This window comes from Pseudophryne corroboree, unplaced genomic scaffold (assembly GCF_028390025.1).
Source record: "Pseudophryne corroboree isolate aPseCor3 unplaced genomic scaffold, aPseCor3.hap2 scaffold_1161, whole genome shotgun sequence".
Lineage (NCBI taxonomy): Eukaryota > Metazoa > Chordata > Amphibia > Anura > Myobatrachidae > Pseudophryne > Pseudophryne corroboree.
Window position 1 is genome coordinate 54,678 of NW_026967786.1, and position 25,857 is coordinate 80,534.

The 25,857-nt window shown below is 48.9% G+C and overlaps 1 protein-coding gene across 1 annotated transcript in view; it reads left to right on the top strand.

Moving 5' to 3' along the window:
• Window positions 1–25,857, top strand: part of TMEM8B (transmembrane protein 8B) — a 66,475-nt gene that overhangs the window by 27,566 nt on the left and 13,052 nt on the right. Inside the window, exons 8-9 of the mRNA XM_063950675.1 lie at window positions 4,158–4,304; window positions 22,177–22,293. Of these exons, the coding sequence (XP_063806745.1) occupies window positions 4,158–4,304; window positions 22,177–22,293 (264 nt within the window). The remainder of the gene's footprint in view (window positions 1–4,157; window positions 4,305–22,176; window positions 22,294–25,857) is intronic.

The window sequence follows — 25,857 nt, forward strand, 5'->3', positions numbered from 1 at the left end:
CTATAGGTGACTGTATAATGGTCTCCATGTGACTATATAGTGGTCTATAGGTGACTGTATAGTGGTGTCCGTGCGACTGGATAATGGTCTCCGTCCGTGTGACTGTATAGTGGTCTATAGGTGACTGTATAATGGTCTCCATGTGACTATATAGTGGTCTATAGGTGACTGTATAGTGGTGTCCGTGCGACTGGATAATGGTCTCCGTCCGTGTGACTGTATAGTGGTCTATAGGTGACTGTGTAATGGTCTCCGTGTGACTGTATAGTGGTCTATAGGTGACTGTATAGTGGTCTCCAGGTGAGTGTATAGTGGTTTCTGGATGACTGTATAGTGGTGTCTGGGTGACTGTATAATGGTCTCTGGGTGACTGTATAGTGGTGTTTGGGTGACTGTATAGTCATCTCCGTGTGACTGTATAGTGGTCTATAGGTGACTGTATAATGGTGTCCGGGTGACTGTATAATGGTCTCCGTGTGACTGTATAGTGGTCTATAGGTAACTGTATAGAGGTGTCCGGGTTCACTGTATAGTGGTCTCCGTGTGACTGTATAATGGTCTCCGTGTGACTGTATCGTGGTCTGTAGGTGACTGTATAATGGTCTCCGTGTGACTGTATAATGGTCTCCGTGTGACTGTATCGTGGTCTGTAGGTGACTGTATAATGGTCTCTGTGTGACTGTATAATGGTCTCCGGGTGACTGTATAGTGGTGTCCGGGTGACTGTATAGTGGTCTCCGTGTGACTGTATAATGGTCTCCATGTGACTGTATAGTGGTCTATAGGTGACTGTATAGTGGTCTCCGGGTGAGTGTATAGTGGTCTCCGGGTGACTGTATAGTGGTGTCCGGGAGACTGTATAGTGGTCTCCGGGTGAGTGTATAGTGGTCCCTGGGTGACTGTATAGTGGTCTCCGTGTGACTGTATACTGGTCTCCATGTGACTGTGTAGTGGTCTATAGGTGACTGTATAGTGGTCTCCGGGTGAGTGTATAGTGGTGTCCGGGTGACTGTATAGTGGTCTCCGTGTGACTGTATAGTGGTGTCCGGGTGACTGTATAGTGGTCTCCGTGTGACTGTATAATGGTCTCCATGTGACTGTGTAGTGGTCTATAGGTGACTGTATAGTGGTCTCCGGGTGAGTGTATAGTGGTGTCCGGATGACTGTATAGTGGTCTCTGGGTGACTGTATAGTGGTCTCTGGGTGATTGTATAGTGGTCTCCATGTGACTGTATAATGGTCTCAGTGTGACTGTATCGTGGTCTGTAGGTGACTGTATAGTGGTCTCCGTGTTACTGTATAGTGGTGTCCGGGTCACTGTATAATGGTCTCCGTGTGACTGTATAATAGTCTCTGTGTGACTGTATAGTGGTGTCCGGGTGACTGTATAGTGGTCTCCATGTGACTGTATAATGGTCTCCATGTGACTGTATAGTGGTCTATAGGTGACTGTATAGTGGTCTCCGGGTGAGTGTATAGTGGTTTCCGGGTGACTGTATAGTGGTGACCGGGTGACTGTATAGTGGTCTCTGGGTGACTGTATAGTGGTCTCTGGGTGACTGTATAGTGGTGTTCGGGTGACTGTATAGTCGTCTCAGTATGACTGTATACTGGTCTATAGGTGACTGCATAGTGGTCTCCGTGTGACTGTATAATGGTGTCCTTGTGACTGTATAATGGTCTCCGGGTGACTGTATAGTGGTCTCCGGGTGACTGTATACTGGTCTATAGGTGACTGTATAGTGGTGTCCGTGTGACTGTATAATGGTCTCCGGGTGACTGTATAGTGGTCTATAGGTGACTGTAAAGTGGTCTCCGGTGACTGTATAATGGTCTGTAGGTGACTGTATAGTGGTCTCCGTATGACTATAATGGTCTCCGGGTGACTGTATAGTGGTGTCCGGGTGACTGTATAGTGGTGTCCGGGTGACTGTATAGATGTCTCTGTGTGACTGTATAATGGTCTCTGTCCATGTGACTGTATAATGGTCTCCGTGTGACTGTATAGAGGTCTATAGGTGACTGTATAGTGGTGTCCGGGTGATGGTATAGTGGTGTCTGGGTGACTGTATAATGGTCTCCGTGTGACGGTATAGTGGTGTCTGGGTGACTGTATAGTGGTGACTGTATAGTGGTGTCCGGGTGACTGTATAATGATTTCCGTGTGACTGTATAGTGGTGTCCGGGTGGCTGTATAGTGGTCTCCGTGCAACTGTATAGTGGTGTCCGGGTGACTGTATAGTGGTCTCCGTGTGACTGTATAATGGTGTCCAGGTGACTATATAGTGGTCTCGGGTGACTGTATAGTGGTGTCCGGGTGATTGTATAGTGGTGTCCGGGTGACTGTATAATGGTCTCCGTGTAACTGTATAGTGGTGTCCGGGTGACTGTATAATGGTCTCCGGGTGACTGTATAGTGGTGTCCGGGTGACTGTATAATGGTCTCCGGGTGACTGTATAGTGGTGTCCGGGTGACTGTATAATGGTCTCCGGGTGACTGTATAGTGGTTTCCGGGTGACTGTATAGTGGTCTCCGGGTGATTGTACAGTGGTGTCCGTGTGACTGTATAGTGGTCTCCGGGTGACTGTATAGTGGTCTCCGGGTGATTGTACAGTGGTGTCCAGGTGACTATATAGTGGTCTCGGGTGACTGTATAGTGGTGTCCAGGTGACTGTATAATGGTCTCCGTGTGACTGTATAGTGGTGTCCGTGTGACTGTATAGTGGTCTCCGGGTGATTGTATAGTGGTGTCCGTGTGACTGTATAATGGTCTCCGTGTGACTGTATAGTGGTCTCCGGGTGATTGTATAGTGGTGTCCGTGTGACTGTATAGTGGTCTCTGTGTGACTGTATAGTGGTCTCCGGGTGACTGTATAGTGGTCTCCGTGTGACTGTATAATGGTGTCCTTGTGACTGTATAATGGTCTCCGGGTGACTGTATAGTGGTCTCCGGGTGACTGTATACTGGTCTATAGGTGACTGTATAGTGGTGTCCGTGTGACTGTATAATGGTCTCCGGGTGACTGTATAGTGGTCTATAGGTGACTGTAAAGTGGTCTCCGGTGACTGTATAATGGTCTGTAGGTGACTGTATAATGGTCTCCGTATGACTATAATGGTCTCCGGGTGACTGTATAGTGGTGTCCGGGTGACTGTATAGTGGTGTCCGGGTGACTGTATAGATGTCTCTGTGTGACTGTATAATGGTCTCTGTCCATGTGACTGTATAATGGTCTCCGTGTGACTGTATAGAGGTCTATAGGTGACTGTATAGTGGTGTCCGGGTGATGGTATAGTGGTGTCTGGGTGACTGTATAATGGTCTCCGTGTGACGGTATAGTGGTGTCTGGGTGACTGTATAGTGGTGACTGTATAGTGGTGTCCGGGTGACTGTATAATGATTTCCGTGTGACTGTATAGTGGTGTCCGGGTGGCTGTATAGTGGTCTCCGTGCAACTGTATAGTGGTGTCCGGGTGACTGTATAGTGGTCTCCGTGTGACTGTATAATGGTGTCCAGGTGACTATATAGTGGTCTCGGGTGACTGTATAGTGGTGTCCGGGTGATTGTATAGTGGTGTCCGGGTGACTGTATAATGGTCTCCGTGTGACTGTATAGTGGTGTCCGGGTGACTGTAAAATGGTCTCCGGGTGACTGTATAGTGGTGTCCGTGTGACTGTATAGTGGTCTCCGGGTGACTGTATAGTGGTCTCCGGGTGATTGTACAGTGGTGTCCAGGTGACTATATAGTGGTCTCGGGTGACTGTATAGTGGTGTCCAGGTGACTGTATAATCGTCTCCGTGTGACTGTATAGTGGTGTCCGTGTGACTGTATAGTGGTCTCCGGGTGATTGTATAGTGGTGTCCGTGTGACTGTATAATGGTCTCCGTGTGACTGTATAGTGGTCTCCGGGTGATTGTATAGTGGTGTCCGTGTGACTGTATAGTGGTCTCTGTGTGACTGTATAGTGGTCTCCGTGTGACTGTATAATGGTCTTTGTGTGACTGTATAGTGGTCTCCGGGTGCAGAGTGGCGTTGCGGGTTCCTCTGACAGTGAAGGGGGGAGGGGGTAATATCTCAGTGTTATCACACCACAGAGAGTAAGCCGTGTATTATGTGACATGTAACTTTCTCTCTCATCCGTCCGTCTGCGCAGTTTTATCACGCCTGTGATCAGCCCGGCATCGTCGTCTTCTGCATCATGGAGTATGACGTCCTGCAGTTCTGCGATTTCCTTGGCTCGCTCATGTCGGTGTGGGTGACGGTTATCAGCATGGCCAGATTACAGCCAATCATCAAACAGGTGAGCTGCGTGGTTTACCGGTCCGGTTACTAGTAGCAGCCAATAAGGTGCCGACTTGTGATTTCTATATTGTACTACAAAAAAATGGCAGAATCTGATTGGCTGTTTTGGAAACACTAACGTCCACACACAGCCACTAGGAGAATAGCTTTTATTAATGTCATCATATTCTTCTTCAGGGTCCATGCTGAGTCACAGGGCCATTGGGGTGTAGGGCTGTGGAGTGGATCCGGGCACCTAAAGCTCTTAAGCTCCCAGGATGCTCCGGTCCCTCCTCCCTACACCCCGCCCCCTTACTAAGGGACGTCAGTTCTGCTCTGGCGCCGGCTGGAACCGGATGCACCCAAGCTTTATATTATGATTTATTTTTATTTTTTAGTATCTTGTACCATAGATAAAAAATGTCAGATACCTAGGTGTCTGGCTACGTTTTACCCCCTTCTGGCAAAGGATTGCACACAATGGGAAACATCTCCCTCTGTGGTTTCCTATGTGGCACGCCTGGTACATCTACGCTGCCTATCCCATCTGTTTCGTCCCTAAAGGATGCTACTGACAGAAAGATAGAAACTTGCCTCAAGTCTATATGTTCCCTCTCAGGGGCAGTCACTAGACCAGCCATGGCCTCAGTATGGGTAGCTAAGGTAACTGAAAGTTGGGCGGATGCCTTAGAAGAGAGTATGCCGGCCGATGCAAACAGGGTCCGGATGTCCCACATTGTGAACACCACTGAGGCAGCGTCCTATATGGGAGAAGTGGCCTTAGACACAGGGTTATTGACCTCTAAAGTCTCTGCTACTTCTGTTGCAGCACGACGCATGATTTGGCTACGTACATGGAAAGCGGTTAGTGATTCTAAAACGGCCTTGGAAGCCCTACCTTTCACCGGGAGGAAGCCCTACCTTTCACCGGGGAGGAAGCCCTACCCTTCACCGGGGAGGAAGCCCTACCTTTCACCGAGGAGGAAGCCCTACCTATCACCGGGGAGGAAGCTCTACCTTTCACCGGGGAGGAAGCCCTACCTTCACCGGGGAGGAAGCCCTACCTTCATCGGGGAGGAAGCCCTGCCTTTCACCGGGGACATCTTGTTTGGCTACTATTGCTGCATCTAAGACAGCATTTCTGCCTTCCGCACCTACACACAAATCGAGAGGTAATGCACCCCGGACCTTTCATCCCCACGGAAAGGCTAAGGAACACCCATTCCATGCCAGACAGCCGCGAACAGACTCATCAAACCTCGTAAACAGGCCTGGGCCACTAGGCAGCCAGCCGCAAAATCCACTGACAAACCCACAGCCTGACGGGCCTTCTGCTGGGGGACCCCGGGGTGGGAGGCCGACTGTTTCAGATCGCAGGCACCTGGTGTCATACCACCACGGATGCCTGGGACGGGAAGTAGTCTCCCATGTGTACGCTATGCGATTTCTCAAGCACTCCCACCCCCCGCAGCAGTTCTTCTGCACAGGCCTCCCAAGGGATCCAGCCAAAGCTGCGGCCCTACAGAAGGCAGTACATACCTTACGAGAAACTGGAGTAATTATCCCTGTACCTCCAACACACAGGAGCAGGTGGTTTTACTCCATCCTGTTTCTAGTTCAGAAACCTAACGGGTCACATCGACCTATTTTAAATCTCAGGTCTCTGAACAAATACATTCATGTTCCCAAGTTTCATCTGGAAACTCCCCGTTCTATAGTTCTAGCATTGGAACCAGGGGATTTGATTTCATGGCGTCACTGGACATCCAGGTTGCGTACCTGCATGTGCCAATTTTGGCAGCTCATCAGCAATATCTCCGGTTTGCTATTCTCAAACAACATTTCCAATTTCAGGCGCTGCCTTTTGGCTTGTCTACGGCTCCAGAGTCTTCAACAAAATGATGGCGGTCATGGTAGCACAACTCCATCTGCAGGGAATCCGAATCCTGCCCTACCTGGACTATTTGTTTCTTCCGGCACAATCCCCAGACACCCTGTGCACTCATTTACAGATAACTGTCCAGTTCCTGCAGAGACAACGGATGGATGATCAATCAGAAAAAGTCATACCTGATTCCACCCCAGAGGATGGTGCATCTCAGAAACAGATTCACAGAAACAGAGGACCCTTCTTCCTCCAGAAGAGAGGGTGACATTGCAAGCGCAAATGCGCAGGCTCATTGCCTATCGCAGAGTCTCAATACACTTGGCGATGCAGGTTCTGGGATCCATGGTATCTGCCTTCAATATGGTGGCATATGTTCAATTCCACTCCAGGCCCCTTCTGCTACAGATTCTGTCCAGATGGAATGGACAACCTCATCTCCTCAAAACTCAGACGGCTTTCCCTAACCTGGTGGCGGCACACAGCCCACCTAGACAAAGGCCGTCGGTTCTGGATATCGGACTGGGTAATCATGACGACTGATGCCAGCCTCCGAGGTTGGGGGGCAGTTGGGAAGGTGGACGTACTCAGAGAGTCTGTTGCCAATCAATGTACTGGAACCTCAGGCAATCCTCAGGGCCCTCAAGGAAGCCAAGCCCGCTCTTCAGGGCAAACCAGTAGAGGTCCAGTCAGACAATGCCACAGCAGTGGCTTACCTGAACCACCAAGGAGGAACTCGCAGCCGCATGGCCTTGCACAAGTAGCACAGATCCTATGTTGGGCCGAACGCCATCTCCCGGCAATATCAGCAGTCTTCATCCATAATTAGGATGCAGACTTTCTCAGCCACCATGACGTACATTCAGGAGAATGGGCCTTACACCCGCAGATGTTCCAACTACTAGTGGACAAGTGGGGACTCCCAGAGGTGGACTTCATGGCCTCTCATTACAACAAAAAGCTGCCGGTGTACGATTCCCGCACAAGGTAACCAGAAGCAGCTTTTGTGGACGCTTTGTCAGTGACCTGGGAGTTCACACTAGCGTATCTGTTCCCTCCAGTGGCCTTTATTCCAAGAGTGCTCCGAAAGTTCAAGATGGGGGAACGATGATACTATTGGCCCCAGCGTGGCCTAGGTGTCATTGATATGCAGCCCTCCTCAGTCTCTCCATAGACTACCCTCTGCCACTTCCTTTATGGCCAGATCTGCTGTCTTAGGGTCCTTGTCTACATCCAGACTTGGTTGGTCTGTCTTTGAAGGCGTGGCTCTTGAGACATCCCTCTTGAGAGCCAAATGGTTTTCTCCACAGGTGGTACAGACAATGCTTAAAGCATGAATCTACTACAGAGTGTGGCACACCTCCTTCCGGTGGGGTTAATTGGATGTTATTTTGTTTTTTTAAACATTTTTTACCCAAATTTGTTGAAATGCGTTCGCTCGCCACGACTCCAGCTCAGTGAATTACTAAAGGTAATAGTTTGTGAAATGGATACTAAATGCATCAAAAGTTGTGAAAAAAAAACCTAAAAACATGTGTCGAACATATGTCAACCCTTTGACACTGTCGGCCTTTTGATTGTATATCTATCAACCACCTTCCATACCAGTAGGGGGCGCATTCTGGGGGTAATTCAGAGATCATCGCAGCAGCAAATTTGTTAGCAGTTGGGCAAAACCATGTGCAGTGCAGGTGGGGCAGATGTAACATGTGCAGTGCAGGTGTGGCAGATGTAACATGAGCAGAGAGAGATAGATTTGGGTGTGGTGTGTTCAAACTGAAATCTAAATTACAGTGTAAAAATAAAGCAGGCAGTATTTACTCTGCACAGAAACAAAATAACCCTCCCAAATCTAACTCTCTCTGCACATGTTACATCTGCCCCACCAACAGTGCACATGCCTTTGCCCAACTACTAACAAATTTGCTGCTGCGATCAACTCTGAATTAGCCCCTCTATCCTCTGTTCCTGCATTATGTGACTGTACCAGCAGGGGGCACATTCTATCCTCTGTTCCTGCATTATGTGACTGTACCAGCAGGGGGCGCATTCTATCCTCTGTTCCTGTATTATGTGACTGTACCAGCAGGGGGCGCATTCTATCCTCTGTTCCTGTATTATGTGACTGCACCAGCAGGGGGCGCATTCTATCCTCTGTTCCTGCATTATGTGACTGTACCAGCAGGGGGCGCATTCTATCCTCTGTTCCTGTATTATGTGACTGCACCAGCAGGGGGCGCATTCTATCCTCTGTTCCTGTATTATGTGACTGTACCAGCAGGGGGCGCATTCTATCCTCTGTTCCTGTATTATGTGACTGTACCAGCAGGGGGCGCATTCTATCCTCTGTTCCTGTATTATGTGACTGTACCAGCAGGGGGCGCATTCTATCCTCTGTTCCTGTATTATGTGACTGTACCAGCAGGAGGCGCATTCTATCCTCTGTTCCTGTATTATGTGACTGTACCAGCAGGGGGCGCATTCTATCCTCTGTTCCTGTATTATGTGACTGCACCAGCAGGGGGCGCATTCTATCCTCTGTTCCTGTATTATGTGACTGTACCAGCAGGGGGCGCATTCTATCCTCTGTTCCTGTATTATGTGACTGTACCAGCAGGGGGCGCATTCTATCCTCTGTTCCTGTATTATGTGACTGTACCAGCAGGGGGCGCATTCTATCCTCTGTTCCTGTATTATGTGACTGTACCAGCAGAGGGCGCATTCTATACTCTGTTCCTGTATTATGTGACTGTACCAGCAGGGGGCGCATTCTATCCTCTGTTCCTGTATTATGTGACTGTACCAGCAGGGGGCGCATTCTATCCTCTGTTCCTGTATTATGTGACTGTACCAGCAGGGGGCGCATTCTATCCTCTGTTCCTGTATTATGTGACTGTACCAGCAGGGGGCGCATTCTATCCTCTGTTCCTGTATTATGTGACTGTACCAGCAGAGGGCGCATTCTATACTCTGTTCCTGCATTATGTGACTGTACCAGCAGGGGGCACATTCTATCCTCTGTTCCTTTATTATGTGATTGTACCAGCAGGGGGCGCATTCTATCCTCTGTTCCTGCATTATGTGATTGTACCAGCAGGGGGCGCATTCTATACTCTGTTCCTGTATTATGTGACTGTACCAGCAGAGGGCGCATTCTATCCTCTGTTCCTGTATTGTGTGACTGTACCAGCAGGGGGCGCATTCTATCCTCTGTTCCTGCATTATGTGACTGTACCAGCAGGGGGCGCATTCTATCCTCTGTTCCTGTATTATGTGACTGTACCAGCAGGAGGCGCATTCTATCCTCTGTTCCTGCATTATGTGACTGTACCAGCAGGGGGCGCATTCTATCCTCTGTTCCTGTATTGTGTGACTGTACCAGCAGGGGGCGCATTCTATCCTCTGTTCCTGCATTATGTGACTGTACCAGCAGGGGGCGCATTCTATCCTCTGTTCCTGTATTATGTGACTGTACCAGCAGGGGGCACATTCTATCCTCTGTTCCTGTATTATGTGACTGTACCAGCAGGGGGCGCATTCTATCCTCTGTTCCTGTATTATGTGACTGTACCAGCAGGGGGCGCATTCTATCCTCTGTTCCTGTATTATGTGACTGTACCAGCAGGGGGCACATTCTATCCTCTGTTCCTGTATTATGTGACTGTACCAGCAGGGGGCGCATTCTATCCTCTGTTCCTGTATTATGTGACTGTACCAGCAGGGGGCGCATTCTATCCTCTGTTCCTGTATTATGTGACTGTACCAGCAGGGGGCGCATTCTATCCTCTGTTCCTGCATTATGTGACTGTACCAGCAGGAGGCGCATTCTATCCTCTGTTCCTGTATTATGTGATTGTACCAGCAGGGGCGCATTCTATCCTCTGTTCCTGTATTATGTGACTGTATCAGCAGGGGCGCATTCTATCCTCTGTTCCTTTATTATGTGATTGTACCAGCAGGGGCGCATTCTATCCTCTGTTCCTGCATTATGTGACTGTACCAGCAGGGGGCGCATTCTATCCTCTGTTCCTGCATTATGTGACTGTACCAGCAGGGGGCGCATTCTATCCTCTGTTCCTGCATTATGTGACTGTACCAGCAGGGGGCACATTCTATACTCTGTTCCTGCATTATGTGACTGTACCAGCAGGGGGCGCATTCTATCCTCTGTTCCTGCATTATGTGACTGTACCAGCAGGGGGCGCATTCTATACTCTGTTCCTGTATTATGTGACTGTACCAGCAGGGGGCGCATTCTATCCTCTGTTCCTGCATTATGTGATTGTACCAGCAGGGGGCGCATTCTATACTCTGTTCCTGTATTATGTGACTGTACCAGCAGGGGGCGCATTCTATCCTCTGTTCCTTTATTATGTGATTGTACCAGCAGGGGGCGCATTCTATCCTCTGTTCCTGCATTATGTGATTGTACCAGCAGGGGGCGCATTCTATACTCTGTTCCTGTATTATGTGACTGTACCAGCAGAGGGCGCATTCTATCCTCTGTTCCTGTATTGTGTGACTGTACCAGCAGGGGGCGCATTCTATCCTCTGTTCCTGTATTATGTGACTGTACCAGCAGAGGGCGCATTCTATACTCTGTTCCTGTATTATGTGACTGTACCAGCAGAGGGCGCATTCTATCCTCTGTTCCTGTATTGTGTGACTGTACCAGCAGGGGGCGCATTCTATACTCTGTTCCTGTATTATGTGACTGTACCAGCAGAGGGCGCATTCTATACTCTGTTCCTGTATTATGTGACTGTACCAGCAGGGGGCGCATTCTATACTCTGTTCCTGTATTATGTGACTGTACCAGCAGAGGGCGCATTCTATCCTCTGTTCCTGTATTGTGTGACTGTACCAGCAGGGGCGCATTCTATCCTCTGTTCCTGCATTATGTGACTGTACCAGCAGGGGGCGCATTCTATCCTCTGTTCCTGCATTATGTGACTGTATCAGCAGGGGGCGCATTCTATCCTCTGTTCCTGTATTGTGTGACTGTACCAGCAGGGGGCGCATTCTATCCTCTGTTCCTGTATTGTGTGACTGTACCAGCAGGGGCGCATTCTATCCTCTGTTCCTGCATTATGTGACTGTATCAGCAGGGGGCGCATTCTATCCTCTGTTCCTGTATTGTGTGACTGTACCAGCAGGGGGCGCATTCTATCCTCTGTTCCTGTATTGTGTGACTGTACCAGCAGGAGGCGCATTCTATCCTCTGTTCCTGTATTATGTGACTGCACCAGCAGGGGGCGCATTCTATACTCTGTTCCTGTATTATGTGACTGTACCAGCAGGGGGCGCATTCTATCCTCTGTCCCTGTATTATGTGACTGTACCAGCAGGGGGCGCATTCTATCCTCTGTTCCTGTATTATGTGACTGTACCAGCAGGGGGCGCATTCTATCCTCTGTTCCTGTATTATGTGACTGTACCAGCAGGGGGCGCATTCTATACTCTGTTCCTGTATTATGTGACTGTACCAGCAGGGGGCGCATTCTATCCTCTGTTCCTGCATTATGTGACTGTACCAGCAGGGGGCGCATTCTATACTCTTTTCCTGCATTATGTGACTGTACCAGCAGGGGGCGCATTCTATCCTCTGTTCCTGCATTATGTGACTGTACCAGCAGGGGGCGCATTCTATACTCTGTTCCTGCATTGTGTGACTGTACCAGCAGGGGGCGCATTCTATCCTCTGTTCCTGTATTATGTGACCGTACCAGCAGGGGGCGCATTCTATCCTCTGTTCCTGTATTATGTGACTGTACCAGCAGGGGGCGCATTCTATACTCTGTTCCTGTATTATGTGACTGTACCAGCAGGGGGCGCATTCTATCCTCTGTTCCTGTATTATGTGACCGTACCAGCAGGGGGCGCATTCTATCCTCTGTTCCTGTATTATGTGACCGTACCAGCAGGGGGCGCATTCTATCCTCTGTTCCTGTATTATGTGACTGTACCAGCAGGGGGCGCATTCTATACTCTGTTCCTGTATTATGTGACTGTACCAGCAGGGGGCACATTCTATCCTCTGTTCCTGTATTATGTGACTGTACCAGCAGGGGGCGCATTCTATCCTCTGTTCCTGTATTATGTGACTGTACCAGCAGGGGGCGCATTCTATCCTCTGTTCCTGTATTATGTGACTGTACCAGCAGGGGGCGCATTCTATCCTCTGTTCCTGTATTATGTGACTGTACCAGCAGGGGGCACATTCTATCCTCTGTTCCTGTATTATGTGACTGTACCAGCAGGGGGCGCATTCTATCCTCTGTTCCTGTATTATGTGACTGTACCAGCAGGGGGCGCATTCTATCCTCTGTTCCTGTATTGTGTGACTGTACCAGCAGGAGGCGCATTCTATCCTCTGTTCCTGCATTATGTGACTGTACCAGCAGGGGGCGCATTCTATCCTCTGTTCCTGTATTATGTTACTGTACCAGCAGGGGGCGCATTCTATACTCTGTTCCTGTATTATGTGACTGTACCAGCAGGGGGCGCATTCTATCCTCTGTTCCTGTATTATGTTACTGTACCAGCAGGGGGCGCATTCTATCCTCTGTTCCTGTATTATGTGACTGTACCAGCAGGGGGCGCATTCTATCCTCTGTTCCTGTATTATGTTACTGTACCAGCAGGGGGCGCATTCTATCCTCTGTTCCTGTATTATGTGACTGTACCAGCAGGGGGCGCATTCTATCCTCTGTTCCTGTATTGTGTGACTGTACCAGCAGGGGGCGCATTCTATCCTCTGTTCCTGTATTATGTGACTGTACCAGCAGGGGGCGCATTCTATCCTCTGTTCCTGTATTATGTGACTGTACCAGCAGGGGGCGCATTCTATCCTCTGTTCCTGCATTATGTGACTGTACCAGCAGGGGGCGCATTCTATCCTCTGTTCCTGTATTGTGTGACTGTACCAGCAGGGGGCGCATTCTATCCTCTGTTCCTGTATTATGTTACTGTACCAGCAGGGGGCGCATTCTATCCTCTGTTCCTGCATTATGTGACTGTACCAGCAGGGGGCGCATTCTATCCTCTGTTCCTGTATTATGTGACTGTACCAGCAGGGGGCGCATTCTATCCTCTGTTCCTGTATTGTGTGACTGTACCAGCAGGAGGCGCATTCTATCCTCTGTTCCTGTATTGTGTGACTGTACCAGCAGGGGGCGCATTCTATCCTCTGTTCCTGTATTATGTGACTGTACCAGCAGGGGGCGCATTCTATCCTCTGTTCCTGTATTGTGTGACTGTACCAGCAGGGGGCGCATTCTATCCTCTGTTCCTGCATTGTGTGACTGTACCAGCAGGGGGCGCATTCTATCCTCTGTTCCTGTATTATGTGATTGTACCAGCAGGGGGCGCATTCTATCCTCTGTTCCTGTATTATGTTACTGTACCAGCAGGGGCACATTCTATCCTCTGTTCCTGTATTATGTGACTGTACCAGCAGGGGGCACATTCTATCCTCTGTTCCTGTATTATGTGACTGTACCAGCAGGGGGCACATTCTATCCTCTGTTCCTGTATTATGTGACTGTACCAGCAGGGGGCGCATTCTATCCTCTGTTCCTGTATTATGTGACTGTACCAGCAGGGGGCACATTCTATACTCTGTTCCTGCATTATGTGACTGTACCAGCAGGGGGCGCATTCTATCCTCTGTTCCTGTATTATGTGACTGTACCAGCAGGGGGCGCATTCTATCCTCTGTTCCTGTATTATGTGACTGTACCAGCAGGGGGCACATTCTATACTCTGTTCCTGCATTATGTGACTGTACCAGCAGGGGGCGCATTCTATCCTCTGTTCCTGCATTATGTGACTGTACCAGCAGGGGGCACATTCTATACTCTGTTCCTGCATTATGTGACTGTACCAGCAGGGGCACATTCTATCCTCTGTTCCTGTATTATGTGACTGTACCAGCAGGGGGCGCATTCTATACTCTGTTCCTGTATTATGTGACTGTACCAGCAGGGGGCGCATTCTATCCTCTGTTCCTGTATTATGTGACTGTACCAGCAGGGGGCACATTCTATCCTCTGTTCCTGTATTATGTGACCGTACCAGCAGGGGGCGCATTCTATCCTCTGTTCCTGTATTATGTGACCGTACCAGCAGGGGGCGCATTCTATCCTCTGTTCCTGTATTATGTGACTGTACCAGCAGGGGGCGCATTCTATACTCTGTTCCTGTATTATGTGACTGTACCAGCAGGGGGCACATTCTATCCTCTGTTCCTGTATTATGTGACTGTACCAGCAGGGGGCGCATTCTATCCTCTGTTCCTGTATTATGTGACTGTACCAGCAGGGGGCGCATTCTATCCTCTGTTCCTGTATTATGTGACTGTACCAGCAGGGGGCGCATTCTATCCTCTGTTCCTGTATTATGTGACTGTACCAGCAGGGGGCACATTCTATCCTCTGTTCCTGTATTATGTGACTGTACCAGCAGGGGGCGCATTCTATCCTCTGTTCCTGTATTATGTGACTGTACCAGCAGGGGGCGCATTCTATCCTCTGTTCCTGTATTGTGTGACTGTACCAGCAGGAGGCGCATTCTATCCTCTGTTCCTGCATTATGTGACTGTACCAGCAGGGGGCGCATTCTATCCTCTGTTCCTGTATTATGTTACTGTACCAGCAGGGGGCGCATTCTATACTCTGTTCCTGTATTATGTGACTGTACCAGCAGGGGGCGCATTCTATCCTCTGTTCCTGTATTATGTTACTGTACCAGCAGGGGGCGCATTCTATCCTCTGTTCCTGTATTATGTGACTGTACCAGCAGAGGGCGCATTCTATCCTCTGTTCCTGTATTGTGTGACTGTACCAGCAGGGGGCGCATTCTATCCTCTGTTCCTGTATTATGTGACTGTACCAGCAGGGGGCGCATTCTATCCTCTGTTCCTGTATTATGTGACTGTACCAGCAGGGGGCGCATTCTATCCTCTGTTCCTGCATTATGTGACTGTACCAGCAGGGGGCGCATTCTATCCTCTGTTCCTGTATTGTGTGACTGTACCAGCAGGGGGCGCATTCTATCCTCTGTTCCTGTATTATGTTACTGTACCAGCAGGGGGCGCATTCTATCCTCTGTTCCTGCATTATGTGACTGTACCAGCAGGGGGCGCATTCTATCCTCTGTTCCTGTATTATGTGACTGTACCAGCAGGGGGCGCATTCTATCCTCTGTTCCTGTATTGTGTGACTGTACCAGCAGGAGGCGCATTCTATCCTCTGTTCCTGTATTGTGTGACTGTACCAGCAGGGGGCGCATTCTATCCTCTGTTCCTGTATTATGTGACTGTACCAGCAGGGGGCGCATTCTATCCTCTGTTCCTGTATTATGTGACTGTACCAGCAGGGGGCGCATTCTATACTCTGTTCCTGCATTGTGTGACTGTACCAGCAGGGGGCGCATTCTATCCTCTGTTCCTGTATTATGTGATTGTACCAGCAGGGGGCGCATTCTATCCTCTGTTCCTGTATTATGTTACTGTACCAGCAGGGGCACATTCTATCCTCTGTTCCTGTATTATGTGACTGTACCAGCAGGGGGCACATTCTATCCTCTGTTCCTGTATTATGTGACTGTACCAGCAGGGGGCACATTCTATCCTCTGTTCCTGTATTATGTGACTGTACCAGCAGGGGGCGCATTCTATCCTCTGTTCCTGTATTATGTGACTGTACCAGCAGGGGGCACATTCTATACTCTGTTCCTGCATTATGTGACTGTACCAGCAGGGGGCGCATTCTATCCTCTGTTCCTGCATTATGTGACTGTACCAGCAGGGGGCACATTCTATACTCTGTTCCTGCATTATGTGACTGTACCAGCAGGGGCACATTCTATCCTCTGTTCCTGTATTATGTGACTGTACCAGCAGGGGGCACATTCTATCCTCTGTTCCTGTATTATGTGACTGTACCAGCAGGGGGCGCATTCTATCCTCTGTTCCTGTATTATGTGACTGTACCAGCAGGGGGCGCATTCTATCCTCTGTTCCTGCATTATGTGACTGCACCAGCAGGGGGCACATTCTATACTCTGTTCCTGTATTATGTGACTGTACCAGCAGGGGGCGCATTCTATCCTCTGTTCCTGTATTATGTGACTGTACCAGCAGGGGGCACATTCTATCCTCTGTTCCTGTATTATGTGACCGTACCAGCAGGGGGCGCATTCTATCCTCTGTTCCTGTATTATGTGACCGTACCAGCAGGGGGCACATTCTATCCTCTGTTCCTGTATTATGTGACTGTACCAGCAGGGGGCGCATTCTATCCTCTGTTCCTGTATTATGTGACTGTACCAGCAGGGGCGCATTCTATCCTCTGTTCCTGTATTGTGTGACTGTACCAGCAGGGGCGCATTCTATCCTCTGTTCCTGTATTGTGTGACTGTACCAGCAGGGGGCACATTCTATACTCTGTTCCTGCATTATGTGACTGTACCAGCAGGGGGCGCATTCTATCCTCTGTTCCTGTATTATGTGACTGTACCAGCAGGGGGCGCATTCTATCCTCTGTTCCTGTATTATGTGACTGTACCAGCAGGGGGCGCATTCTATCCTCTGTTCCTGTATTATGTGACTGTACCAGCAGGGGGCACATTCTATACTCTGTTCCTGCATTATGTGACTGTACCAGCAGGGGGCGCATTCTATCCTCTGTTCCTGTATTATGTGACTGTACCAGCAGGGGGCGCATTCTATACTCTGTTCCTGTATTATGTGACTGTACCAGCAGGGGGCGCATTCTATCCTCTGTTCCTGTATTATGTGACTGTACCAGCAGGGGCGCATTCTATCCTCTGTTCCTGTATTATGTGACTGTACCAGCAGGGGGCGCATTCTATCCTCTGTTCCTGTATTATGTGACTGTACCAGCAGGGGGCACATTCTATACTCTGTTCCTGCATTATGTGACTGTACCAGCAGGGGGCGCATTCTATCCTCTGTTCCTGTATTATGTGACTGTACCAGCAGGGGGCGCATTCTATACTCTGTTCCTGTATTATGTGACTGTACCAGCAGGGGGCGCATTCTATCCTCTGTTCCTGTATTATGTGACTGTACCAGCAGGGGCGCATTCTATCCTCTGTTCCTGTATTATGTGACTGTACCAGCAGGGGGCGCATTCTATCCTCTGTTCCTGTATTATGTGACTGTACCAGCAGGGGGCACATTCTATACTCTGTTCCTGCATTATGTGACTGTACCAGCAGGGGCGCATTCTATCCTCTGTTCCTGTATTATGTGACTGTACCAGCAGGGGGCACATTCTATACTCTGTTCCTGCATTATGTGACTGTACCAGCAGGGGGCGCATTCTATCCTCTGTTCCTGTATTATGTGACTGTACCAGCAGGGGGCGCATTCTATACTCTGTTCCTGTATTATGTGACTGTACCAGCAGGGGGCGCATTCTATCCTCTGTTCCTGTATTATGTGACTGTACCAGCAGGGGGCACATTCTATCCTCTGTTCCTGTATTATGTGACTGTACCAGCAGGGGGCGCATTCTATCCTCTGTTCCTGTATTATGTGACTGTACCAGCAGGGGGCGCATTCTATCCTCTGTTCCTGTATTATGTGACTGTACCAGCAGGGGGCACATTCTATCCTCTGTTCCTGCATTATGTGACTGTACCAGCAGGGGGCGCATTCTATACTCTGTTCCTGCATTGTGTGACTGTACCAGCAGGGGGCGCATTCTATCCTCTGTTCCTGTATTATGTGACTGTACCAGCAGGGGGCACATTCTATCCTCTGTTCCTGCATTATGTGACTGTACCAGCAGGGGGCGCATTCTATACTCTGTTCCTGCATTGTGTGACTGTACCAGCAGGGGGCGCATTCTATCCTCTGTTCCTGTATTATGTGACTGTACCAGCAGGGGGCGCATTCTATCCTCTGTTCCTGCATTATGTGACTGTACCAGCAGGGGGCACATTCTATACTCTGTTCCTGTATTATGTGACTGTACCAGCAGGGGGCACATTCTATACTCTGTTCCTGTATTATGTGACTGTACCAGCAGGGGGCACATTCTATCCTCTGTTCCTGTATTATGTGACTGTACCAGCAGGGGGCGCATTCTATCCTCTGTTCCTGCATTATGTGACTGTACCAGCAGGGGGCACATTCTATACTCTGTTCCTGCATTATGTGACTGTACCAGCAGGGGGCGCATTCTATCCTCTGTTCCTGTATTATGTGACTGTACCAGCAGGGGGCGCATTCTATCCTCTGTTCCTGCATTATGTGACTGTACCAGCAGGGGGCACATTCTATCCTCTGTTCCTGTATTATGTGACTGTACCAGCAGGGGGCGCATTCTATCCTCTGTTCCTGCATTATGTGACTGTACCAGCAGGGGGCACATTCTATCCTCTGTTCCTGCATTATGTGACTGTACCAGCAGGGGGCGCATTCTATCCTCTGTTCCTGCATTATGTGATTGTATCAGCAGGGGGCGCATTCTATCCTCTGTTCCTGTATTGTGTGACTGTACCAGCAGGGGGCGCATTCTATACTCTGTTCCTGTATTATGTGACTGTACCAGCAGGGGGCGCATTCTATCCTCTGTTCCTGCATTATGTGATTGTATCAGCAGGGGGCGCATTCTATCCTCTGTTCCTGTATTGTGTGACTGTACCAGCAGGGGGCGCATTCTATACTCTGTTCCTGTATTATGTGACTGTACCAGCAGGGGGCGCATTCTATCCTCTGTTCCTGTATTATGTGACTGTATCAGCAGGGGGCGCATTCTATCCTCTGTTCCTGCATTATGTGACTGTACCAGCAGGGGGCGCATTCTATCCTCTGTTCCTGCATTATGTGACTGTACCAGCAGGGGGCGCATTCTATACTCTGTTCCTGTATTATGTGACTGTACCAGCAGGGGGCGCATTCTATACTCTGTTCCTGCATTATGTGACTGTACCAGCAGGGGGCGCATTCTATCCTCTGTTCCTGCATTATGTGATTGTATCAGCAGGGGGCGCATTCTATCCTCTGTTCCTGTATTGTGTGACTGTACCAGCAGGGGGCGCATTCTATACTCTGTTCCTGTATTATGTGACTGTACCAGCAGGGGGCGCATTCTATCCTCTGTTCCTGTATTATGTGACTGTACCAGCAGGGGCGCATTCTATCCTCTGTTCCTGTATTATGTGACTGTATCAGCAGGGGGCGCATTCTATCCTCTGTTCCTGCATTATGTGACTGTACCAGCAGGGGGCGCATTCTATCCTCTGTTCCTGCATTATGTGACTGTACCAGCAGGGGGCGCATTCTATACTCTGTTCCTGTATTATGTGACTGTACCAGCAGGGGGCGCATTCTATACTCTGTTCCTGCATTATGTGACTGTACCAGCAGGGGGCACATTCTATCCTCTGTTCCTGTATTATGTGACTGTACCAGCAGGGGGCGCATTCTATCCTCTGTTCCTGCATTATGTGACTGTACCAGCAGGGGGCACATTCTATCCTCTGTTCCTGTATTGTGTGACTGTATCAGCAGGGGGCGCATTCTATACTCTGTTCCTGTATTATGTGACTGTACCAGCAGGGGGCGCATTCTATCCTCTGTTCCTGTATTATGTGACTGTACCAGCAGGGGGCGCATTCTATCCTCTGTTCCTGTATTGTGTGACTGTACCAGCAGGGGGCGCATTCTATCCTCTGTTCCTGTATTATGTGACTGTACCAGCAGGGGGCACATTCTATACTCTGTTCCTGCATTATGTGACTGTACCAGCAGGGGCGCATTCTATCCTCTGTTCCTGTATTATGTGACTGTACCAGCAGGGGGCGCATTCTATCCTCTGTTCCTGTATTATGTGACTGTACCAGCAGGGGGCGCATTCTATCCTCTGTTCCTGTATTATGTTACTGTACCAGCAGGGGGCGCATTCTATCCTCTGTTCCTGTATTGTGTGACTGTACCAGCAGGGGGCGCATTCTATCCTCTGTTCCTGTATTATGTGACTGTACCAGCAGGGGGCGCATTCTATCCTCTGTTCCTGCATTATGTGACTGTACCAGCAGGGGGCGCATTCTATCCTCTGTTCCTGTATTATGTGACTGTACCAGCAGGAGGCGCATTCTATCCTCTGTTCCTGCATTATGTGACTGTACCAGCAGGGGGCACATTCTATACTCTGTTCCTGTATTATGTGACTGTACCAGCAGGGGGCGCATTCTATCCTCTGTTCCTGTATTATGTGACTGTACCAGCAGGGGGCGCATTCTATCCTCTGTTCCTGTATTATGTGACTGTACCAGCAGGGGGCGCATTCTATACTCTGTTCCTGTATTGTGTGACTGTACCAGCAGGGGGCGCATTCTATCCTCTGTTCCTGTATTATGTGACTGTACCAGCAGGGGGCGCATTCTATCCTCTGTTCCTGTATTATGTGACTGTACCAGCAGGGGCGCATTCTATCCTCTGTTCCTGCATTATGTGACTGTACCAGCAGGGGGCGCATTCTATCCTCTGTTCCTGTATTATGTGACTGTACCAGCAGGGGGCGCATTCTATCCTCTGTTCCTGTATTATGTGACTGTACCAGCAGGGGGCGCATTCTATCCTCTGTTCCTGCATTATGTGACTGTACCAGCAGGGGCGCATTCTATCCTCTGTTCCTGTATTATGTGACTGTACCAGCAGGAGGCGCATTCTATCCTCTGTTCCTGCATTATGTGACTGTACCAGCAGGGGGCGCATTCTATCCTCTGTTCCTGTATTATGTTACTGTACCAGCAGGGGGCGCATTCTATCCTCTGTTCCTGTATTATGTTACTGTACCAGCAGGGGGCGCATTCTATCCTCTGTTCCTGTATTGTGTGACTGTACCAGCAGGGGGCGCATTCTATACTCTGTTCCTGTATTATGTTACTGTACCAGCAGGGGGCGCATTCTATCCTCTGTTCCTGTATTATGTGACTGTACCAGCAGGGGGCGCATTCTATCCTCTGTTCCTGTATTATGTTACTGTACCAGCAGGGGGCACATTCTATCCTCTGTTCCTGTATTGTGTGACTGTACCAGCAGGGGGCGCATTCTATCCTCTGTTCCTGTATTATGTGACTGTACCAGCAGGGGGCGCATTCTATACTCTGTTCCTGTATTATGTGACTGTACCAGCAGGGGGCGCATTCTATCCTCTGTTCCTGTATTGTGTGACTGTACCAGCAGGGGGCGCATTCTATCCTCTGTTCCTGTATTATGTGACTGTACCAGCAGGGGGCGCATTCTATCCTCTGTTCCTGTATTGTGTGACTGTACCAGCAGGGGGCGCATTCTATCCTCTGTTCCTGCATTATGTGACTGTACCAGCAGGGGGCGCATTCTATCCTCTGTTCCTGTATTATGTGACTGTACCAGCAGGGGGCGCATTCTATCCTCTGTTCCTGCATTATGTGACTGTACCAGCAGGGGGCGCATTCTATCCTCTGTTCCTGTATTATGTGACTGTACCAGCAGGGGGCGCATTCTATCCTCTGTTCCTGTATTATGTGACTGTACCAGCAGGGGGCGCATTCTATACTCTGTTCCTGTATTATGTGACTGTACCAGCAGGGGGCGCATTCTATCCTCTGTTCCTGTATTATGTGACTGTACCAGCAGAGGGCGCATTCTATCCTCTGTTCCTGTATTATGTGACTGTACCAGCAGGGGGCGCATTCTAACCTCTGTTCCTGTATTATGTGACTGTATCAGCAGGGGGCGCATTCTATACTCTGTTCCTTTATTATGTGACTGTACCAGCAGGGGGCGCATTCTATACTCTGTTCCTGTACTATGTCTCCATGCATTGCTCCTCCCTTCCGCTGTCGCTATTAATGGCCGCCTCCTGTGTTTCCCTGAAGGTGTATAGCGCCTTGAGGTCTCCTGTATAAGTATCAGTATTGCTATTATTGTGGCACCATCAGGGGGCGATCTAGAACCATTCTGACCTTCTTCTCTGTTACGGAACAGGTCCTCTACCTGCTGGGGGTGATGTTACTGTCGATGGCTCTCCAGCTGGACCGTCATGGGCTCTGGAACCTCCTGGGACCCAGTCTGTTCGCTGTGGGCATAATGGCTATAGCTTGGGTAAGGTCTCTCATTACCCGCTCTGTGTCATTGTCACACAGGAACCTCACACTGAGCAGCACACACGTGGCCGGGAGACAATGTCAGGTATACAGGCAGACCCCCGTCATAGGTACCTGTGAGGGGACAGGCGTCCTTCGCTGCACGCCCTTCCACACATAGCTTACATTACATTAGGCACATATACACCTGTATTACACATATATACCTGTGTATGGGTATCGGGGCCACCACTGTCACTATGTATGTAACACACGTATATCAGGCACATATATACCTGTATTACACATATATACCTGTGTATGGGTATCGGGGCCACCACTGTCACTATGTATGTAAAACACATACATCAGGCACATATACACCTGTGTTACACATATATACCTGTGTGTGGGTATCGGGGCCACCAGTGTCACTATGTATGTAACACACATACATCAAGCACATATACACCTGTGTTACACATATATACCTGTGTGTGGGTATCAGGGGGCCACCGCTGTCACTGTGTATGTAACACGCATACATCAGGCACATATACACCTGTGTTACACATATATACCTGTGTGTGGGTATCAGGGGGCCACCACTGTCACTATGTATGTAACACACATACATCAGGCACATATACACCTGTGTTACACATATATACCTGTGTGTGGGTATCAGGGGGCCACCACTGTCACTATGTATGTAACACACATACATCAGGCACATATACACCTGTGTTACACATATATACCTGAGTGTGGGTATCGGGGCCACCACTGTCACTGTGTATGTAACACACATACATCAGGCACATATACACCTGTGTTACACATATATACCTGTGTGTGGGTATCAGGGGGCCACCACTGTCACTATGTATGTAACACACATACATCAGGCACATATACACCTGTGTTACACATATATACCTGTGTGTGGGTATCGGGGCCACCACTGTCACTATGTATGTAACACACATACATCAAGCACATATACACCTGTATTACACATATATACCTGTGTGTGGGTATCAGGGGGCCACCGCTGTCACTATGTATGTAACACACATACATCAGGCACATATACACCTGTGTGGGTATCAGGGGGCCACCACTGTCACTATGTATGTAACACGCATACATCAGGCACATATACACCTGTGTTACACATATATACCTGTGTGTGGGTATCAGGGGGCCACCACTGTCACTATGTATGTAACACGCATACATCAGGCACATATACACCTGTGTTACACATATATACCTGTGTGTGGGTATCAGGGGGCCACCACTGTCACTATGTATGTAATACGCATACATCAGGCACATATACACCTGTGTTACACATATATACCTGTGTGTGGGTATCAGGGGGCCACCACTGTCACTATGTATGTAACACACATACATCAGGCACATATACACCTGTGTTACACATATATACCTGTGTGTGGGTATCAGGGGCCACCACTGTCACTATGTATGTAACACGCATACATCAGGCACATATACACCTGTATTACACATATATACCTGTGTGTGGGTATCAGGGGGCCACCACTGTCACTATGTATGTAACACACATACATAAGGCACATATACACCTGTGTTACACATATATATACCTGTGTGTGGGTATCAGGGGGCCACCACTGTCACTATGTATGTAACACGCATACATCAGGCACATATACACCTGTGTTACACATATATACCTGTGTGTGGGTATCAGGGGGCCACCACTGTCACTATGTATGTAACACACATACATCAGGCACATATACACCTGTGTTACACATATATACCTGTGTGTGGGTATCAGGGGGCCACCACTGTCACTATGTATGTAACACACATACATCAGGCACATATACACCTGTATTACACATATATACCTGTGTGTGGGTATCAGGGGGCCACCACTGTCACTATGTATGTAACACACATACATCAGGCACATATACACCTGTGTTACACATATATACCTGTGTGTGGGTATCAGGGGGCCACCACTGTCACTATGTATGTAACACACATACATCAGGCACATATACACCTGTATTACACATATATACCTGTGTGTGGGTATCAGGGGGCCACCACTGTCACTATGTATGTAACACACATACATCAGGCACATATACACCTGTGTTACACATATATACCTGTGTGTGGGTATCAGGGGGCCACCACTGTCACTATGTATGTAACACGCATACATCAGGCACATATACACCTGTGTTACACATATATACCTGTGTGTGGGTATCAGGGGGCCACCACTGTCACTATGTATGTAACACGCATACATCAGGCACATATACACCTGTGTTACACATATATACCTGTGTGTGGGTATCAGGGGGCCACCACTGTCACTATGTATGTAACACACATACATCAGGCACATATACACCTGTGTTACACATATATACCTGTGTGTGGGTATCAGGGGGCCACCACTGTCACTGTATATGTAACACGCATACATCAAGCACATATACACCTGTGTTACACATATATATAACTGTGTGTGGGTATCAGGGGGCCACCACTGTCACTATGTATGTAACACGCATACATCAGGCACATATACACCTGTGTTACACATATATACCTGTGTGTGGGTATCAGGGGGCCACCACTGTCACTATGTATGTAACACGCATACATCAGGCACATATACACCTGTGTTACACATATATACCTGTGTGTGGGTATCAGGGGGCCACCACTGTCACTATGTATGTAACACGCGTACATCAAGCACATATACACCTGTGTTACACATATATACCTGTGTGTGGGTATCAGGGGGCCACCACTGTCGCTATGTATGTAACACACATACATCAGGCACATATACACCTGTGTTACACATATATACCTGTGTGTGGGTATCAGGGGGCCATCACTGTCACTATGTATGTAACAGGCATACATCAAGCACATATACACCTGTGTTACACATATATACCTGTGTGTGGGTATCGGGGCCACCACTGTCACTATGTATGTAACACGCATACATCAAACACATATACACCTGTGTTACACATATATACCTGTGTGTGGGTATCAGGGGGCCACCACTGTCACTATGTATGTAACACGCATACATCAGGCACATATACACCTGTGTTACACATATATACCTGTGTGTGTGTATCAGGGGGCCACCACTGTCACTATGTATGTAACACACATACATAAGGCACATATACACCTGTGTTACACATATATATACCTGTGTGTGGGTATCAGGGGGCCACCACTGTCACTATGTATGTAACACACATACATCAGGCACATATACACCTGTGTTACACATATATACCTGTGTGTGGGTAGCAGGGGGCCACCACTGTCACTATGTATGTAACACACATACATCAGGCACATATACACCTGTGTTACACATATATACCTGTGTGTGGGTATCAGGGGCCACCACTGTCACTATGTATGTAACACACATACATCAGGCACATATACACCTGTGTTACACATATATACCTGTGTGTGGGTATCAGGGGGCCACCACTGTCACTATGTATGTAACACGCATACA